This window comes from Tachysurus vachellii, chromosome 26, assembly GCF_030014155.1.
Source record: "Tachysurus vachellii isolate PV-2020 chromosome 26, HZAU_Pvac_v1, whole genome shotgun sequence".
Taxonomy (NCBI): Eukaryota; Metazoa; Chordata; class Actinopteri; order Siluriformes; family Bagridae; genus Tachysurus; species Tachysurus vachellii.
The window spans coordinates 7,873,157-7,895,118 of NC_083485.1; the positions used below are offsets into that span (position 1 = coordinate 7,873,157).

At 37.9% G+C, this 21,962-nt stretch overlaps 2 protein-coding genes across 2 annotated transcripts in view; both read right to left on the reverse strand.

Moving 5' to 3' along the window:
* The window catches only part of ncs1a (neuronal calcium sensor 1a), a 40,140-nt gene extending 32,661 nt beyond the window's left edge, over positions 1-7,479 (reverse strand). Inside the window, exon 1 of the mRNA XM_060863598.1 lies at positions 7,012-7,479. Coding sequence (XP_060719581.1) covers positions 7,012-7,075 — 64 coding nt within the window. The 5' untranslated portion in view covers positions 7,076-7,479. The remainder of the gene's footprint in view (positions 1-7,011) is intronic.
* An 11,592-nt stretch (positions 7,480-19,071) lies between these two features.
* Positions 19,072-21,962, reverse strand: part of gpr107 (G protein-coupled receptor 107) — a 33,713-nt gene continuing 30,822 nt past the window's right edge. Inside the window, exon 18 of the mRNA XM_060862973.1 lies at positions 19,072-20,594. Coding sequence (XP_060718956.1) covers positions 20,504-20,594 — 91 coding nt within the window. The 3' untranslated portion in view covers positions 19,072-20,503. The remainder of the gene's footprint in view (positions 20,595-21,962) is intronic.

Genomic DNA, 21,962 nt, shown 5'->3' on the forward strand with positions numbered 1-21,962 from the left:
TCATCTATGTTACTTACAGCTATGTGAGTCAAACTGTGGCCTAATTATACCAAAATATGCTGAGGACTCCATTTGTCATACATGGCTGCTAAGAGGTGGGTAGTAACGAATTACATTTAAGTACCATAGTTGTTGGTTAACTTGTACTTTCAAAGTATATTTAAAGATGTGTACATTTACTCTTACTCAAGTACATTTTTAGTGAAAAAAAACTACATTTGGCGGCGTTTGTCCGTCAAAAGTTTATATGACTTGTAAGCAAATCTCACCAGACGTTGGAGAGGCTACCTAAGGAGACGCTGCTACGTTTAGCGTGCGTTTGGTTGGAAGATGAAGACTGAAGCAGAGGTAGACGTGTGCTAGTTGTTCAAGAAAGAACATATGACCAAATAAACATTCACATACTGTGTACAAGCGCAAACACACACAAACAAGTTCATACACAGACATCATAATGAACATGTTTAAATGCAGATGCTGACAAGTTTGTGTTGTGAATGTGAAAATAAAGACATAGTTAACTGTTAGAAAAGCATCTGGTTGTGTTTGAGATTTTATTGCAAATGACAGGTTATGTGATGTTAATGTGCTCATCACTGGACTGAGATAGGCTACTTTACTTAAACCTATGTTTTATATAAGCAGAACAAAAAGACTTTCAAGAAGAGGTGTGTGAAAGCTCCCCAAGTAGTTTAAAATTCTGGGTTGTCGCTTCATATCAATCAGATCAGAAGTAACTAGTAACTAGCTACAGTACTTGAGTTGTTTTTCAATGGTACTTATTTATTCTTACTCAAGTAACTATTAAGATTTTTACTTGTGAAAATATTTCCAGAAGTACTTGTACTTTTACTTGAATGCAGATTTTGGATACTCTACCCACCTCTTCTGAAGTTGGGGAAAGAATTTGAGTTAGACTTTCACTACTCATTTGCTACTCCAAGCTATCTGCTACTCTGTGTTCTCCCAATCTACATCTTTCAGGGTATAACACGGTGGGCAAACATGGCTACAGAGAACTAAAATTCATTGCCGTTAAGGACTTTAATGTTCATTTGAATACTGTCTGCACACACCTGGACTCGATCACTAACACACTACATCCTTTAACATCCACACTGCACCTTCACATCACAAAGAATACACTCTGTGTTATTTATACCAGTCGTTACCAAGACTCTTGGTGTCAATACCTGCACACCTAACACACTGCAACACACAAGTATGTGTTTGAGATATTTGTTTTTAAGCACATGAATTTTGTTAGAAAATTATCCGGGTAAGAAAATGAAGCAGGAAGTATACAGGCTTTTATTCTACTGTTTCCAACCTTCTCCTGTTCCATTTTTCTTCACCTCATAAACATACAGGAAAAAAAATGAAATACCTTATACAGAAACACATATATTTATACATTTTATTTAGTGTTTGTCCTACAGTACACAGGGTCATAGGGAACCTGGACACCATGGATGTTATGCCAGTCCATCAAAGTAATACAGAAACCAGCATAATAATAAGTTCAGCTAGCTTGGAACTGACAACATGCACCATGTATGAGTTTCCCTTAACCCTACTACTACTACTACTACTATCAATAATAATAATAATAATAATAATAATAATAATAAGGTTTTATATAGTACTTTTCTCATAAAAGAAAAAAAATGGAATAAATAAATAAATAATCAAAGGGATTGAGGTAAAGAGTTTCTTATTGGCCCCCAGCATTGACCTGTTTTAATTTTGTTCTGACTAAAAGGCCAGTACAGTATTAGCAGTCCTGACAGTGTGTGTAGTGGAATACCTGCTTACACTATCATATTAGGCTGCTAAAATATGAAAAAAAAATCTGATTTATCCACAATGAAGCAGATCTGTGGACATTATTAAACGTACCTGTGTTAGTGTGGACCTGGACAGAGAGAGGCAGTGTGAGGTAAAGATAGAGCAGGAGAGCTATAGAGTGAGAGTAGATACAGTACATAAGATGCAAGCCTGGGAGAGTAAGCAGAAGAACAAAAAAAAGGCTGCAATCAGGATGAAGGGTGAGGAGGAAGGAAAAATAATAAATGTCTGGAAGAGAAATCAGAATGAAAGAAAAAGTAAGCACAGAGAGGTGTGTAACGCTGAGTGCTGAGCAGCTGGTTATATCTTTGCGTGTGTTACTGTACAACATGCAGTACACACTGTGTGCCTCCATTGTTTCTGATGTGTCTTCATAATATAGTGAGTGTGTGTTGCTTACACTAATAATGACTGGAAGGCTGGGAGGTCCTTTGAGCAATTGCAGTCTCAAACTAATTACAGGCCACTCTATCCAGTGGCCCATCAGGAGTAATTACATAGCCAGGGCTATAGGATGGAGGCCAAGAGAGGAAGCTTCACATGTAATAATGTTCTAAATATCATCCTACAACACAAAGAGGAAGCACCTTCCCACACTGGTCCTTCCTAAGTACACGAGAGCCATTTCAAGACCTGGAATAATGCTGCGTTCAAAATGAATTAGCCTTAGATTTTGCTGTACTGTACTGCTGGATTTATTAGCAAAATGTGTCTTTGTTGATTATTCTTTATTTTGGAGCCAAGGATTTAATATACCGGCAGTAATGACACTAGCTAGGTGGCATAAATCTTTTGTATCAGGAATAAAATGATGATGGCCAGTCAAGAAGAATCGTTTGAGGTAAAAAGAAAAATCAATACTAAATAAACATATGCACATTCATTTGTTCATGCATTTGCAGTAACTTGTTTATCCTGGGGAAAAGTCAATCAGGAGCCTATACTGGGATTACTGGGTACAATAAGGGAACACACACAAACACAGACACAAACACAGGGAGATCCCTGAAGAGGCTGTGAGGCACAATCACAAGCCAGAAGTATGTTTAAAACCTTCATACAATCATATGAACCATGTTAATGACTAGAAGGTTACAGCTTGGTGTCTACATAAGACAGATAATTAGTGAAAAACATGACAGGTTCAATTTAGCTGGATAGGAAGCAAACCTTGTAGAGCGCGATCGGATTATCAAAGCATGAATTACTAGAAACTTTCTTTGAAGACTTTTAAATTTCAGAAATGTATTTCTGCCTCACAACCCCAGGGTCTCTGTCTCAATGCTGAGCTCTAGTTACCATCATGTTCTCCTTGTGCTTATTTAATTACTGTTCTGAAGTAAGAGCTTATTACTGAGGAGGCATGTGAAAAATGCATTATTGGGTGTCCCCTGGATAAATAATCCTATCCGAATAGGGCTTTACTTTGTAATCAACTCACTAGTAGGACCAACTGACAACTAAAGCACTGTCTTTCTTGCTTTTAACATGGTTTCTAATTGAATCTCACAGGGCATAACCAATAAGAGCTTTGAAGAACGTTCTCCAACAGCAGCGAGCGAAAATGTGGCTGAACACATCTTATTTTAATTCTAATTTCAAAATTCAGTCACAACTCTTCAGTGGGACAACCTCAGACATAAAAAACTAATGATTGCATATGTTGGAAACAGTCGTCTCACATACTGTAGAACATTAACTAATAAAAGGCAAGCCATAAAATTCTGTTAAAAGATGTGTACAGGAGAACACACTCACGCTGAGTGAACCTGTTGGAGTGAAAGTGGTAATTTAGGCTCTTGACAGCTGCCGTCAACACCCCCATTGAGGGTACAAAGCAAGTACAACCTTGCACTTTGTCATGATGAAGTGGTGAGTATTCTGAAATCCATTCTTCCCAGGACATAAAAATATTAATAGATGGCATTCCAGACCAGACCTATACTATCTGGGAATATTTCAGAAATGATAGCGTTGTTCAAATGATGTATGCTGGAAACAATCCTTATTAATGCACAGTATTTAAATTAAGGGCAAAATTTCCACATATGTTTTTACGTTCAACAAAAAGTAATTAGATAAATAATGTCAGATTTATCGTTATTAATTAGTAGTTACATAGACATCATTTGAATATGTAAAAGCTTCATAAGGCCATAATCACTTTCTAGAGCATAGAGAGCTGATTGAATCACTTTATCTCCTATAATCCTGCTGAGCAAGGAATGGGCCATAATATAATTAGCCAATAATAATCTTCAGATCTGCATCATACTTCCATTTCATTTCTACAATCTGATAGGATCATGATGTGCTAATGTGCTATAACAAGTTCAACAATTTATTACGCGTCTTATATCCTACATCTGGTGACATTTCATTAAAAAAAAGAGAAATAATAATTCATGATGTTCAAATGATGTGGAAGAAATATTTGACTCCAGTATTTGGGTGTAATCATTACATGCTTACAAGTTATAATAATCTTATAAAAGCTGGCCAATGATTTAGCTTGTATTTACTCATTTCAAAGCCATACCAGATTTTGAGATACGTAGATTTCATTTCATTGATTGATTTTATTATTCCTCACTATAAGATGCTAAAAGTCTTATTTCTATAAAATCTATATAATGTGACAAAAATCCAAAATGTTGACTGAAACATGACGTATACTGATCTACTTAACGTCAGATCTCAGAGGACACCTCTAGGAGCTAGGGAACAAATGTCAGCTATTACCCAGGTAGTCTAATGTAGCCTAGAATCATGGCTGGGATTTTGTTTGGGCTAAACTGGGATTTATGACCCTGGGGACAGGAGTTCACCAAATAAATGAAAAACATTTTTCAATTTTGAAAATGATTTGACTAGTTGTATGTTAGTTATATCTATCTTGCAATTTTACAATGGGAGGAAACGCCATATGGGATTTAGATTTTCTGAGGTTGTAGATGCAAAAGATCTGACTGCTTTTCTTTAACACCGTTCAGGAAAGCTGTGCATGGAATATTTGTTCATCTATTGTGTATCTATTTATCTATTGTGTCTGTCGATAAAACATGTCTAGACTTACTTTTTTTTTCTTTCAATTTATACAACTGAGCAATTGAGGGTTAACGGCCTTGCCCAAGGACCCAGCAGTGGCAACTTTGTGGACCTGAGATTCGAACTTATGACCTCCCGATCAGTAGTCCGACACCTTAACCACGGAGCTACCACATCCTTTAGTAACAAATGTTTGCTGATTTTTCCATGTTACCTACTACAGATGCTGCTTATATCTGATTCAACATGCCAGGATGTGATAAGTAAATTATTCTTTAAACATTTAACTTACATACATCATATGGTAGGTCTTCAGGGTTAGGGTTCATGGGTTAGGTGTCTTATTGTGCTTTATATGGAATAATCTAGTTTTCTTTTCTCAACAAATGTATTAAAATTCAAACATACAGCCATAACAGTGCTAGCTGGTGTAGCTTTGGGACAAGTTTAAGGATCTCTTTGAATGTCAAAGTGGGGAAAGCCCAGATTTATAAAACACCTATAGAGAAACCGGAAGGAGAGAAATGTAGTCCACATCCACTCAAAGCTGTAACTGTACTAAATAAAGCACTGAGGACCTCTGAGTATTTATCTGTGCTAAAAACCGGTTCTAAACACGCCATTTTAAATGACATGTATGACACAATATGTGTGAAAGAGCGAAATCTGAAGGGGTGTAAATACTTGCCAAACCCACCATACATTACAACTTCTTTTACAAAAACGCCATGTAAACATCTGAGTATGATGCATTGATTCTATATTTTAAAACAACAAAGTCAAATATCTGTTACTGAAGCCTATAAACTTGATCAGTGTGGGTGTCTGTCATGGGTTGTCATTTAGAACAATACATTTTCCAGTACTGATCTTAATTTTTTTTATTTCCATATAGATTTCTATAAAATAGTAAAATATTTTACTAAATAATTATTATCAGAAGAGACTTACTGTACATGCACACATTATACCAAATAAAATACAACTACACTTAAGACAACACCAAAGCACAGTTTCTACTCTTTGCAGGGGTGGACCAATCATAATTTTTATATAGCCCACTGGACAAGAAAAAGTTCTGCTGCTGCCTATTTTGTTTTGCCAGAAAGTTAAAATGCAATGTATTAATGATGGATATGAAGGTCCATGAAGGATAAAATGCTGCATAACATGCAGCAGAGTGTTATTTGTTGAACTAAATGAACTATAGCACAAACAGTTCCAATGTAGTGTCTTTCCAAATAATAATTGCAGGCCAGATCAAAAGATTAACAATTACGCAGCTGAGCTCAGTGAAACACATCAGAGATCCTATTAACTGATTTCTGTATAGAGCCACAAATAAGTACGCATTCAGGTTAACACATATCATACATTGACATCACACTCCTTTCTCAAAACATCGAGGTGTGTGTACACAAAAGTGAGTTAACTTAATAGCTGGTAAAAGAGAGGAGTTTGTATTCTAAAATCTTTACAACGTCGACGATTACAACATCTTTAAAGAAGCACTTTGTCAGGTTTAGAGTCCTCTGCTGCCAGCTGAGTGAATTAGAATAGCAATAAACACTGAGAAGTCTTCCACCTCCCTCAATCAACCCCATTCTCTATGCTGGAATTACATATGCCTTATGAGTTACGTTGTAAGGAAAATGGGTGTGGGGGCAGCCAGCTGTGTTCTGCTCTTCGGCTCAGGTTTGAGCTGATAGTCTGATCAGAAGATAAACAGAAGCCCCGAAAGGAAGAAATATTCTAGCCATTGTATAGCATGCTGCAAATCAAAGGTTTTTTTTTTTTTTTAAATAATATTAGGGGAGGAGATGATGAAGATGATGATTATAGCCTTTTAAACGTTACAAATATGTAAAAAAAATAGTTTTATATATATATATAAAACGTACTTCACATTTTAATGCTGTCTCTTCTTGCATTTGCCATTTGCTCATGTAAGCCTTAGTGTATTTTAGCAGATGTTTCTGATAAATGGCATTTTACAAGCAAAGGTTCAGCTGAGCTGTTTATTTTTAGGATACTGCTGCCACATGGTTGCTACTTACTTTATGATAGGATCTCCTAAATACACATGTAACACGTGTGTGTGTGTGTGTTACTCACAGTAGGTTTTCCTGGTCAGCTCCTCCACCACCTCTGGCTTGAGTTTGCTGTTGGATTTGCCCATCTCTCTCTCTCTCTGTGTGTGTGTGTGTGTGTGTGTGTGTGTGTGTGTGTGTGTCCACTCTCTCTCCCCAAAATCGCTGCACACACTTCACTTCCCGTTCACATTTGCGAAAGCATTACGTTGTCTCCCCTTCTTCTCCCACAAAGAGAAAAGAGAAATCGACGCAAAAGAGGCAGAATAAAACCAAACCCTGCTACTGCTGAGCGTTAACGCGTGGTGGATACAGAAAAAGGATGTCTAAAATAATTCATTCTCTTATTCCTTCTCCTTTTCTTTTACGTTGACAGCAAAAAAAAAGTCTCTCAGAGCTACAGACCAGGAGAAGATCCTGTATCCTGGTTAGTTCCTCAGATCTGAGTGGAGAAAGCGTTCACGCGGGGTTGTGGACACAAAGCACGCACCAAGCTAACTGCCTCGCTACCGAGTGTGCGAGTGTGTTGACGCCGTTGCTCCTGACAACCAACAGCTCCGCCCCCTTTATTTATATGCAAGCTAGCTAACACTATGTTTGAGGAAATCTTACTTATTTCATTCTGTAGAACTACCCTTCGCTGAAAGACTGCTTTTCTAAGTTACGCCTCATTTCCACTGCATATACTGTTATATAGTAGTTCATAAAAAAGTCCTTTGTTAGAGATGAGAACTAAAACACATCCATTTGATTTGATTTACTGCGCGCGACGCTTTGATACTGTTGCGCGTGACAACTGAGACCCCGCCCCTTTCTGTTAATTACTTAGTAGTTACTCAGAATCAGAAATTTATTCTTTAGAGTTTTCACATGCGAGGAATTTGTTATTTTGAAATGGAGCACAGATTTATAAGTGGAATAAAGCAATAGCCCTCTTTTGCATTTTTTTATCACATACACACAAATATTTATATATTTATATATATATATATATATATATATCTCTATCTCTCTCTATATATATATATATTTATATATATATTTATATATATATATATATATTTATATATATATTTATATATATATATATATAGATAGAGAGAGAGAGAGAGAGAGAGAGAGAGAGAGAGAGAGAGAGAGAGAGGGAGAGAGAGAGAGAGAGAGAGCTGATTCTATATATACACATTTAAACATATACAGTTCTAAAGCTAAACTCTCCTCTGCTCTCTACAAAGATAAAGTGCATTATTGAATTTAATGAGTTCACTAGAAAATCTACTGTCATAATCCCCTTCGATTCCCATACAAGGTTGAATTGAGAGTAGTTACAGGTTTCAGACATATGGTTAAATGTAGATAAAACTCACTGGAGATGCTGACAAATAACCAGGAGCTTTCCAAATATGTCAACCTAGAATATTCTAGTCATAAACTAATAGTGAGGACAGACTGGCAATTGTATGCTTTCTTAAAAGCTGCAACAATGAACCGTTATTAAAAGGTAATGTGATGTAAGTGTAGAATTGGAAGACTAAATATATACATATAATAACGGTGTATAATAATGGTGGCTTGGAGGTTAGCATGTTTTTCTCACACCTCTGGGGTTCTCTTGGCTTTCCCAGTGCTTCGGGGGTTTCTTCGGGTACACTGGTTTCCTCCCCAGGGTGAATGAGCATGTGTGACATGCCCTGTGACAAATTGCCACCTTGTCCAGAAAGTTCCCTGCGTTGTGCCTTGGGATTGGCTGCAGGATCCTTGTGACCTTGTGTAAGATAAGTTGTACAGAAAATGCATAGATGGACTATAATAACATCAATGTCTGGAAGTCTAGAACAGCTAAAACAAGGTTCGCCATGTTTTCTGTTATCTTAACTAGAATTCTTTCTCGGTCTGGATTTGACAGTTAAAATATCCATATATAGTTAAAAGTATGATTGTTTCAATGTGTCCATGTGAATAATGGTCTTTATCTGTCTTTATCTGAGACAGAAAGAGACCCCAAGGCTTTCACAGTGCACCAGACATTCCAAAGGAGCCTGGGTGATGTCAGAGCTTTCCCTCGCTAATGATGTCAGGGCCAAATGCCTCAAGCTATGTCGGCCCAACTTACCCCTTGGTGTAGCATCATGAATGTCTGCTGCTCCGCTAAAGATGTCAAGGGGAGAGAGAGAGCGAGAGAGAGAGAGGCTTAAAAATAGATGCTAAAAAGAGGCAGAAACAAGTAAACAAGTGAGCAAGAGTGCTGAGTCAGTGCTTTGCTGTCCTATAAACATCACCTGCTGTGTCACAGTCCACCCTCCCTTTAGAGAGCATGCCATATTGACTTGGCAGTCAATGCATACCTTAGATTAGAACAACTCTTACATGGGCCATTTTTAAAGTAGGCTACATCTCTTGCTATGGCCCCTTTTTTCCTCTAAGGGAATAATTTCTCTTTTTTCTTCCTCTATTCCAACAGCCTCAGGCTTGCTGCATAAGACTTCACACAGGTGGCAGGCAGTGTCAAGACATTTACATGCAGTAAGAGTGGCATTAGGTTTAAATGGCTGCTGAGATATATATATATATATTATTTTCTTAAAAAATAAAGATATAATATTTGCTTTCGCTTTTCAACAGCTTGGGAGCAGAGAGCTTGCTGAGCTCATACATGCCAGCGCCATCTGGGTGTGAATAACGAAATATTGCCAAAACAAACAACACACCAGTGAAACAGCAATGGTAGTAACATAACGGAGCATACCTGCACAGCAGGCCTGCTCAGCAGAGTCCATTTCAATTTGCTCAGAGGCTCAAGTTGACAAGACAAATGGCACAGGCATTCTAACAGATAAGCAGGTACACAACAACGTGACACTGGTTATAAACCAATGAATCTGATAAACTAAATGTATAAAAAAAAAAAAAACTCAGTTCAGGATGACTCCAGTCCAAGTACCAAGTTCTCCTTTCGTAATACAGATTGTATTTAAGTCACTATACAGGCAAAAGTACCTTTTGGCTGAGAGATAGCAGATCTCTAAAGATGTTTCCTTGCCCCAGCACAATAGTGCAGAGTAATCCATCTCTGTCTCTGCACTCCCCAAAATTATCTTCCCTCTAAAAAAAGAGGCCACCCCAGATGTGAAAGCAACACCACATCCTGTCAGATCAAACTCAGAGAATGGTTAGCCCACTGGCCAGCACCAAACCTGGGGCTTTCAAAGCATAGGAAGAAATGTAGGTTATCATATAAGGTCAGTGCAGGTTAAGTAATCAAAGAACAGAGATGAGCTTTTTCAGGGACTAAATGAGTGTCCTTGTAAAGAGGGCAATGAGACATTATCGTGACGGTAATATATTTCCGCAGCTGTTTCCTTGAGCCAACACAGAATGAAACATTAGTGCTCAACAGGGAAAAGTCTGTTGAACATTAGCGTCTCCAGTCTGCACTGTTAAAATAAATGTTACCTTCCTTACCTTAACTTCACCTTCACAGACATCAGACAGGATATTTGTTCTCCATGTCTATAAGCAAACTTATTTAAAACCATCAGTGCCTATATGCACTAAAAATGTATCGGTGGCCAGATACTAACAGGAAATTCAATTCTTCCTAATGACTCATTTGTGAAATCTTTAATGAAGGCATAGAATTTTACATTAATTATTGCTACAGTGCATGAAAAAAATCACATGCTGATTATAGAATAAGAAAAAAAAAAACTGTCTGGGCACAAAAAAAAGATTTTCACTGACATGAGAGAACTGAAAGTCACAAATTGGCTTAACATAACAGTGTAAAATATCACATGTCCAAAATGGGTGGATCATGTACTGTAAAAGCCTGCTGGAAACACAAAGCTTTGCATTTTGAAAGCTATAGCATTAAAGCAGGTCATTTTTCACTCTGCAAGACAGCTAATGGGGCTTATATCTAATCTTTATTCCCCAAAAGATAGAGGATGGTTGCATTGAGTGCCAGAAGAACCATGCGGCCCCCACTGCTAATGGTAAACGACTGTGGAGATAAATGCTACTTGTCAAGACAATAGGCATCAAAAGAGACAAAGTAAGCTAATCCTAGATCTCTAAATAGCAAGACATACAGCTTGTACCTAAAATAGCAATGTATTGCTAGCATTAACAATTACCACAAACAATGGATTAAAGCAGATTTAGTAACTTGTCAAATGTTGCATCATATTGCACATAACATTAATGTCAGATCATTCAAGATTACTTGAACAAATATATGACTGATATAATATTAAATAATGTTATAGCTTAATAAATAACATTGTGTTGCCATTACCAAGTAAAATTGATTATTTTCCTTTTGAAGCACATCCCATAGCACAGCAATGATTACATATTTTAATTTCTTTTACTTCATGTTATTTCTTACATTATAGCAACTATTAACAATTGCTCTCTTGCATTCTCTTGAAGTTAAAACAACATCCCTAAATGCTACGCATTTGTCCTGCTGTAGACCGAGATCCTGAGACTAACAGCTTTATTCTGAAGGGGATGGGTTTACCAAATTACAATAAACTTATACTGTATAGCTGGATGTGGTAATCAATTCAAATGTGAAACTAAAATGTCTCTGAAGCTTTTGGAAAACAAGCCGACTTTTTTTCAGTTAACCATAATAGCTTCCCCAACATATTGTCATATAATAAATGTTTTATATAGGAGTTTCCTAAGGATAAATAAAAGGGCTTGTTTGAAGTGTGCTGAAATGAGCATTCCAACACGTTCCTGAAGCACTTACTGAGAGTATTTACTGTAAGAATTTCAAGCCATAAAAACGTAAGTTAAAGCAATCTTGAATATAAGCTTTGTTTCAACTTACATGCAGTCAAGACAATGGATTACTTTTAAGTTTTATTTTTGAAGACCTGTAAACTTGAGTTCAATATCAAAAACCTGTCATGACAATTGGAGTTAAAGAGTAGAAATAAGCTTAAATAACATAATGGGATGATCATGTTTTACACTGTAACCCAGCAAACCTGAAATACTTTCTACACAAGATTAATAATGTTTGTTCAGTTCTGTCAAAGCATTATTCAGCTGTAAACTGTTCCAAGAGTTCTTATTTTCCTTGTATGTAGCTAAATAGCTGCTAGATAACACTAGCAAGCCAAAACTCTTTGAAGGGAAGATGAAAACATTTATTTGCCTATAAATTAGGTGAACATCCAGTTTATTTATGTAGGTTATACAATTGCGACTTATCAAATGTAAATACATAGAGCATTTCTCCATTCAAATGGGAGAAATGTACTGAGGAGTAAGAAATCGATGAAAACCACAGAGATCAACACTATCTCTAACCAAAGGTCTGATTTACTTGCAAGCAAAGGTCTTCCCTATTTGCTTGTCAAAGGTCTGTTAGTAATGTATCTAAAATACCTCTGCTGATACATTAGGAGATTATTGGCAGTACCCATTCAGGGCCGACATGCATTGGAATGGTGGACACAAAAAATGTGGTCCTCAGCTTTTACAAAGCAAAGGAAGGTGCTAGTGGTATCCATCTATAACATCCTCCCTAATTCCAGCAACTTGTGCTGACGGTAAGGGCCTGAAACCTCAACGCAAGTCTGCAGCACATTGCAAGACTGCACCGGCCCAGGGTTAGTATAGGTCAGGGGTCGGCAACCTTAAACACTCAAAGAGCCATTAGGACCCGTTTCCAACAGAAAAAAAAAACTCAGGGAGCCACAAAACCCTTTTGACATCTAAAATGAAGAGAACACCGCATATATTGTTTTTTACCTTTATAGAAAGTAGAGAAAAAACTGTAGTGTGTTGCATTTATGAAATCAATGAACTGCTACCGAGTAAACGTAATTTTATTTCTGCAGGCAAACAAAAATATTTTGAACAGTTTGAACTAACCTTAACAAAAAAGACGCTGGGTTGAAAGTTACTTTCAAATAAAATGTTCAATGTCTAATTGAGTTCTCTTCGTATTCATGACATCAACATTTTAACTTGCCGGCTGCAGCAAACCAAAAATGCGTCTGCTTCTGTGTGTCGGATTTCGCAAGTCGGCAGTTATGTCGCATATTTTGAGCGAGAAAAAAAATTAAACACGGTTTATTTTAATGCAGGGCTGTCAAGTGTCACACATTGAGAGTGACAGTCGCGCATTTGGGTCTTTTCTCACGCTCTCCCACCACACATTGTATTTCTCACGCAAAAAACTTTGACTATTTATCATATATTTAATCAGTCCACACCGCTGTCTCTATGGAACCGGGCAGGAATCAAGCGCGTCTCCTCTGGAGCTCTTAGTCGAGCTTATCAGCCAATCAAAAAAAAAGAGGCTACATATTAGCCAATCAGAAAATAGCACTATCTGGGTAAGATTTAATGCAACAACCATTGAAAAAAAAGCATATTCATTAGCGAGGGTATTTTCGCGCTTTGGAGATGTCACGCTTGCCTGTCTTCAAAACTTGAGAGCCCTGTTAATGTTATAAGAGCATCATAATCTTAGAATTACATTTTTTTTTTAAAAACTAACTACCTAAAATAAAATACATTTAAATTAAATATTTATTTTCCAAATCTACAGGGAGCCGCAGCAGAGGGATGAAAGAGCCACTTGCAGCTCCGGAGCAGCGGGTTGCCGACCCCTGGTATAGGTGGTGGCCTGACCTGGTGAAGCTGAGAGTAGACCTCAATCACTAGTTCCATTTCCCCTCTGAAATCAGAGAAATGAAAAGCCAGAGAAATGTGCTGTGGTCATCAACATCAAAAGAAGTCCATAACGGCAAAGCTCAATATGCCTTGGAAGGAGAGTCTGGAGGAAGCCTCCAAGGAAAGGAAAAGGGAGTACCCAGGGCTGGTAAGTACAGAGAATCTGGGAAGAGGGCAATTATTTGCCATGTTGAGGCAGGATGTCAAGTTGTTTTAGGAACATCCACCAAATAATTATTCTGTGGTATGGCAATGTCAGGGCAGGCATTGGGGAAGACACTGAAGGATCTGTCAGAGACGGCAGAGAAGAACAGCTTCTGTTTGTGGCTTGGAAGCAATGATAAGGCATAGGGTAGGCAGGGATCCTAAGGCATGTTCCAAGGTGTACTGGCCAACCATCAGTAGGTATTCTGGGAGAAAAGACATGTGAAAGATAAATGGAGAGTGACTCCTGCTTGACAACCCTGCAGATACTTAAGTGGAACAGTGCAACGGGCAGAAATACCCAGCAGGCTACTCACTTGTGCATCCATCTTAATATGACAAAAGAAAATGCAGCTTGTCATGTAAAATAGAGCCGCCCAAGAGGGAAGGGACAGCTTTACCTATGACTGTTACAAAGGTAGCCATGAATGCTTGGGCAGTTTCTCTGCAAAATAAATGCAACCATATTAAATACCATGTAGCCTCATTGGTGTTATTACCATAAGTGTATTGAATTCTACCTAGTTTTGTATACATGTGTATAAACTGTGAGATGAAAGCATGCACTGGAGGAAGAGTTCAACACAACGTGTAACAAAATGTAAACTAGATTTGTAAAGTTCGTCGAGACAAACTTTGATGTTGGCTTTGACGGTGCAAGTATTCGCAAAGGCCGGTGCTTTTTGGAGGCGAGTGGACATAAGGGTTAGTGTTACTTTTGGAGGCAAGTGGACAGAAAGATTGTGAAAGCTACTGGACCGCTAGGGTGCCAATACTTTTGGAGGCGAGCGGACATGAGCATGTGACATGATCCGAATACCCATGAGGCAGTTCCCCTCATTGTGCTGAGTGTTTTGATATGTCACATGTCCATGTTGTGCAAATTTTTTATTTTCACGTGATGACACGTGACGACACGTGACGTGACGTGACCATAACACACGTGAGGCACTTCCCCTCATTGGGCTGAGTGTTTTGATATGTCACATGTCCGTGTTGTGCAAATTTTTTATTTTCACGTGATGACACGTGACGACACGTGACGTGACGTGACCATAACACACGTGAGGCACTTCCCTTCATTGGGCTGAGTGTTTTGATATATGACATGTCCATGTTGTGCTAATTTTTGATTTCGCTTATTTTGGGGGCGTCGCTACACGTGACGTCACGTGACGTGACCAAAATACACGTGGGGCAGTTCCCCTCATTGTGCTGAGTGTTTTGATATGTCACATGTCCATGTTGTGCTAATTTTTGATTTCGCTTATTTTGGGGGCGGGGCTACACGTGACGTCACGTGACGTTACCAAAATACACGTGGGGCAGTTCCCCTCATTGGGCTGAGTGTTTTGATATATGACATGTCCATATTGTGCTCATTTTTGATTTCGCTTATTCTGGGGGCGGGGCTACACGTGACGTCACGTGATGTCACCTGTATACCCGGTGGGGTGCCAATACTTTTGGCAAAAAGTGGCTACTGAGGGTTTGGACATTTCATGTCAATACTGCAGTCATTATGGGATTCTACTTATTATTATACTGCATAGAACACAGGAGAGAAGCCGTGCCTGAGCTCTGCGCACGCTGCGTGTGTGAAAGCTTAGAGGAATTTTAGGAATTCCCCATTCAAGTCTATGGGACGTTCCATCGTCGACTACGGGAAAACCGAAAGTTCCGTCGGAACGCCGAGTCCGGAACTTTGTCCGGCATAACGTCCTAAAGAACCTGTCCGAGTTTGGTGTAAATCGCTCGAAAACTTGCCGAGTTATAAACCTCCAAAATTTATAATGGAAGTGGATACGAAAAAAGGCCATTTTGAGCTTCCGTACCGGGAATGCCGGAATTCCGATCGCTTAGAAAAGTAGTAGCAACAAACTTCAGACCAGGGTCTACGACATATCCGAATTTGGTGCATGTGGCTCGAAAGCCCTAGGACGAGTTACTCTTGATAAATTTGTGGCTAAGAATAATAATAATAATAATAATAATAAGCTTATAAAGGAAATCAGAATGTTGGCTTCTACAAAGCCAACATAATGATTATTCATGTGTCTATTTAATCTGAATCTGTACCATGGAGGAGTCAACTTTTTACACTGACAATGTTACCATATAAGAACTTAACTGTGGGTGTGGTTGTGCAGAAAAATGAGGATTATGGAAGTAAATCCATAAAGACAAACAAAGTAACACAAATATATATCTAGGGAGTCACCTGTAACTTAGATAACTATTCATCAGCCCACATACTGTACATATCTTCAAACTGACTGTGCATGCGTTTTATTCTAAAAAACACTACTGAAGCCTACATCTGTCTCCCACTTGTACCAGAGAGAAAGAAGAGTTCAATTCTGCCTCACAGGGAGCTAGATTAGTGCCCATGACACACTTTTCTTTGGCACCTCTGGCTTGTTGACATTTTGGCAACTTCACAATCTTTTAAAGGGCATTTAAGCCACAGCAATGACACAGAGCACTTGAGACATGACTATGATTAATAAGTTAGTGTTGATTAATAAATTCAGTGTTTGCTCTCAGTAAATCTATACCAGACTGACTCATATCTTATGATGCGGCGTTCATATTAGCTAATTTAATGCTAACCTTAACTCTAGGAACTAGATAGTTAGTTTTACTCTAGGTACTAGATAGTTATTTGAAATGTAGGCTAAAAGAATGGAAACCTGTCAGCTGGGATGTAAAACAATTTTAAAATAAATAATGAAATCTTTTGAGAGTACTCATTTTATGATTGTTTTTGTGTCAGAACATATTTAGCTAGTAACAAAAAATGATGCAAGAGAGACCCATTCTCAAGATCTTGCTTCAAGCCCCACAGACCCTCAGGCCAGCTGCTCAGCAAATGCTCTGCTTGCAGCTTTATAAAAATAGTCCAATGGCTAATTACTATGGAGGGAGATGTTTTATCTGATTTCAAATTAAAGACTATAATTAGAATGTAAATATTAATAAATCAGAATTCAAATAAATTGAGTCCATACTTTCAGTGTTTCTTCCAAATCCACACAGTTGTGCTTTTTGAAAGGTCCGAAACGAGTACGTTAGGCAACAATGTATTGGATAAGGAAACACATTATAGTAGTAATTTTCTGATTTGTGCACTAATTCAGCTAGAGTGAATTATTTAACAGTTAAGACTAGGAAATATGATAACATATATTTAACAGGATTAATCATTACAACAGCTACCAACTGATGAGGGTTTAGTGTAAGCTAACACATGCTTTCTCTGAGACTTGTGAAGCCAACCAACAGCATGTTTCAAACTGTTGCATCACAGGTTAGCACAACACAATCAGAGGAAAATGCTGTCTGCTAGTGAACATAGAGAAAGTTTGTCCCTTCCTCCCAAGAGAAGGCCAATCTTACCTCTGGCTCCAGATGGCTCCGGATGGCTTGGACTCTTGATGATAGGAAGGCTTTTTGTTGCACTGCAAAGTAGCAACGATATCATAACATCATTTTCCTTATATATATTTTATTATACGTATATATATATATATATATATATATATATATATATATATATATATATATATATATATATATATAAATATACACACACACGTATGTATGTATGTATATATATATATATATATATATATATATATATATATATATATATATATATATATATATATATATATATATACACATACATACATACGTGTGTGTGTGTGTGTGTGTATATATATATATATATATATATATATATATATATATATATATATATATATATATATATATACACGTATGTATGTATGTATGTATGTATGTATGTATGTATGTATGTATGTATGTGTGTGTAACTTTTTTTAGTCAGTCTTTGGTGGATTTACTGCTATGTTTTAGGCCATTGTCATGTTGCAAGCTCCAGTTCCACTTCAGCTTTAATTATTTTGACAGATGGTCTCATGTTCCTCAAGCACCTTCTGATACAATGCAGAATTCATAGTGGATTCTATGATGAGCTGGCCAGGTCCTTCTGCAGCAAAGCATCCCCAAACCATAACACTTCCACCTCTGTGTTCACAGTTGGGTATGAGGTTCTTTTGCTGAAATGCTGTATTTGGTTTACGTCAAAACATTCCCTCTGTTATGGTCTCCAAATAATTAAATTTTGGACTCATCTGTCCAAAGCACATTATTCCAGAAGTCTTGGCCTTTGTCTCTGTGTTCTTTCGCGAACTTCAGTCTTGTTTTTCCAATGGTTTCCTGATTGCACACCTCCCATTATAAGTTGATCAATACTGGTTTGAGATAGACTTCTAAACCAATGAGAGCATTTGGGGTGAAGCTGCTGCAGTGCTCACACAAACCAGAACAAAAAAGAACTAGCAGAGACAGAAAAATGGAGAGGGGTAACAAACTCTTAAATAAACATTCATTTTAAATCTCTTACGGAATGTTTCTGCTGTTAACTTGCTTCTTTACAAAAGGTGCCTGTTACACTTATGATCGCAGCACTAGACTCTGACCATAACTTGCTTTTCTACAACAAACTAGACAAAGCAATAATGCCCTGGTGGTGTTAAATAGCTTTGGTTTTATATTTCATTTTCTTTATTTAATTTTAACTGCTACTATATAAACGGAATACTACTGTAAAAAAGCACCATAAATGTAATTGCAGCCGCTTATGAATTCATTATTGAATTTTGTGCTCAATGAGATGAATCCCAATGAAAACTTTTAATGTATTTATATATGAGAAATGCACTAGGGTATTTTGGTCATATCACACAGCCCTATCTTCATTCATTCATTTTCTACCGCCTATCCGAACTTCCTCGGGTCACGGGGAGCCTGTGCCTCTCAGGCGTCATCGGGCATCAAGGCAGGATACACCCTGGACGGCGTGCCAACCTATCGCAAGGCACACACCCTCTCATTCACTCACACAATCACACACTACGGACAATTTTTCCAGAGATGCCAATCAACCTACCATGCATGTCTTTGGACCAGGGGAGGAAACCGGAGTACCCGGAGGAAACCCCCGAGGCACGGGGAGAACATGCAAACTCCACACACAAGGCGGAGGCGGGAACCAAACCCCCAACCCTGGAGGTGTGAGGCGAACGTGCTAACCACTAAGCCACCGTGCCAGCCCTATCTTTCAATAGAAAATCTTTAAGACACTCTGAAAAGTGGTCATATATTTCTTTAATCCTTCAAATATTGATAAAACAAAAATACAGCAAAAAAACAAGTCCACTTCAAAATGATCAAAACACTGATTTAAACCTAAGAAAATCTGAGAAAAGATTTCAAAAAAAAAAAAAATCTGTGGGCATCATAAGCAATGAGAAAAGCTAACTTGTAAATTATTGTTATATTTGGAATGTAGCCGCTAAAAGCAAATACACAAAATTTGTCTTGTAAAAGCAGACTTTTTTCCATGTATCAACCCTAAGTGTAACGGTGAAGTAGCCAAATTAACGATATTTTCTTTTAAAATCGTCAACATAGTACGAATTAGCAGTGATATTCCATACAAACACAGGGCAATAGCGTCTTTACTCACAGGTGTTAAGAAGAGCATCCGTTTGTGTCATCCAGAATCTTTTTTGAACGTGACAAGGATTATAATTGTGCTCCTCAGCTATTCTGCATTTCAGAAAATCCTCACTGACAGATTTATTGGACTTTTGTCTTTGATACCTGCTCGCCATCACAGAGATAGCAAAAAACATCTTTATCTTTCAATTTCAGACAAAATGTAGACAATACAGAAATCAAACCGTTGCACAATTTAATACTGAGAATAGATCACCACTTTATCTAGTGGTATCTAATTCTGAAAATTAGCAAAAATGTTTAAGCATCAAAATAAAACCCTTTTAATAACGGATACTGATGAGGATAAAGATTTGTGATTTTTTAAATATTTTTAAAATGAATGATACTCTTGAAAGATACAGCCCAGTACGTTCAATAGCATCCACACAAGAAATGCTTAGATTCCCCCATAACATTATTAATCCCCAATTAAAAATAATCACTGCCACTGAAAACATGACAAAGTCAAGGTTCATCCACTAAGTAGGAAATCTTGTGTCTGTACAATTGTCTTAGTTCTGTACATTTATACAGGAAATACAGCTTAACTCTTTTATGCCCCTGTCACTGAAAAGTGAATTCAGGAATTCAACTAAGACCTGCAAGTAAACTCGAGGCTCTGGAGTACCGAGGAAGCTGCATAGTGACACTACAGTGACTTGGGATTTGCCCAGTGTGTGTTGGCTAAAGTGCCAGAAAAATGACAAAGAGATCAGTAATTAAAAAAAAGAATAACCATAATAAATAAATAAAAGCAAAACATCTTGCATCAACTGAAGACAAAGCACAGCACTGAGCATTTCCATTAGAACTACTGAGAAAGGAAGGTTAGTGAGTCTTTATACTGTCTGTAGAACACGTACAGAGAAATTACACCACGTCCCAGCATGAGCGCATCCAGTCGGAGGTTTCATCGAGTCCTCCACAAGTGAAGGTTAAAAAAAATAATAAAATACCGTCCGTATCTGACAGAACTAGCCTTGAAGTCCAGACTTATCCCTGAAAGACTACATTTCCCATCATGCCATGCTCTCCCGTTCCTCTGATGGGCCGTTTGACATCTTTTTCAACTTTTTCATGCCCTCCCCCATGGCAGTAGATGTAGTTACCCTGTGAAGAAGAACAGAGTTACAGAGTTAAAGACTGCACAAGAATGAAAATGTTCAGCACTTCAGCCGAGATATTTTTCATCCAGTTGGAGATGGGAAGAGATATACAGGAAATAGATTCTTTATGAATGACACTCACATTTATGGCATCTAGCAGATGCCCATAATGAAAGAGACACATATTTGTCCTCATTTTTACAGGGTTGCATTTTTTGAGGGTTAAGAACTTATCAGTAAAGCAAAGCCTCACCTCTTTACCAAACATGTCCTCGCATTACGAACCACACTGAGTTGTTTTTGTTGCTTGAAAGCCATTATACACACTGATATGCACACACAGTCTGACTATTAAGGAGGCATTTACACCGGGAGTGAAGTGGTGATTCGCACCACTGTACTCAACCCAAGACCCAAAGAAGTGGTGTGTGATTCCTGTGAACGTGAATACGGCTCGTACTCGGTTCTGCACTTGTTCAGGTGAGTAAAGTACCAGGAGAAAGATGAAGAAGCCTTTATTTGCCACATATATGTTTACAGCACAATGAAATGATTTTTTTTTTAAATATCCCAGCTTTTGGTGGTTGGGGTCAGAGCACAGGGTCAGTCATGATACAGCGCCCCAAGAGCAGTAAGGGTTAAGGGCCTTGTTCAAGGGCCCAAAAGTGGCAGCTTGGCAGTGCTTCTGTGTGAACCCCTGATCCTCTGATCAACAACCCAGAGCAGCAACTGCTTGAGCCACGCAATAATAATAAAGGTAAATGTGGGGAGTCATGTTGTGATCTCCATGCACGTTTGTGATGATACAAGATGAACACAAATGCACTGGGGTTGAAGAAAAAGAATGACATCAAACATAAATATTAAGTATTGTTGGCAATAAAACAATCTGGAGTTACTGAATATTGAGGAGTTTTGAGTCTTGTAGTTATTCTTTGTTTTATTTAGGAGTTTTAGAAATGTTTAACTTTCAGTGTAGGAGGAAGCTCAGTGCTAAAATTGTTTCTCTGGCCACAGTTTAACCCCGAAAGACCTGAGCTCAAGCTGCACAATTACTGCGTGTGTGTGTGTTGTGCTGTGTTGTTTTATGGCATCAGGCACTGAGTGTGACCGCTGTAAAACTGCAAATCTAATCTCTTCCAATGACTTAGCTGTGCTTCAGGATTTAATTTGCTTTTCGGGAGTGTGTGAGTTTTTTTTAGCTGATTTGTAACGCGAGTATGAGTTTGAGGAAGGCAACATAGAAAGTAAACCTCATTCTTAGCATGTAGTCAGTCTAATTAGCACAAATTGAGCTACATGATGAGATCACTAACCATCCCCACCACCCACTACTTTCCTAGTGATGTGGACTAACAGTTCATTATTAAGA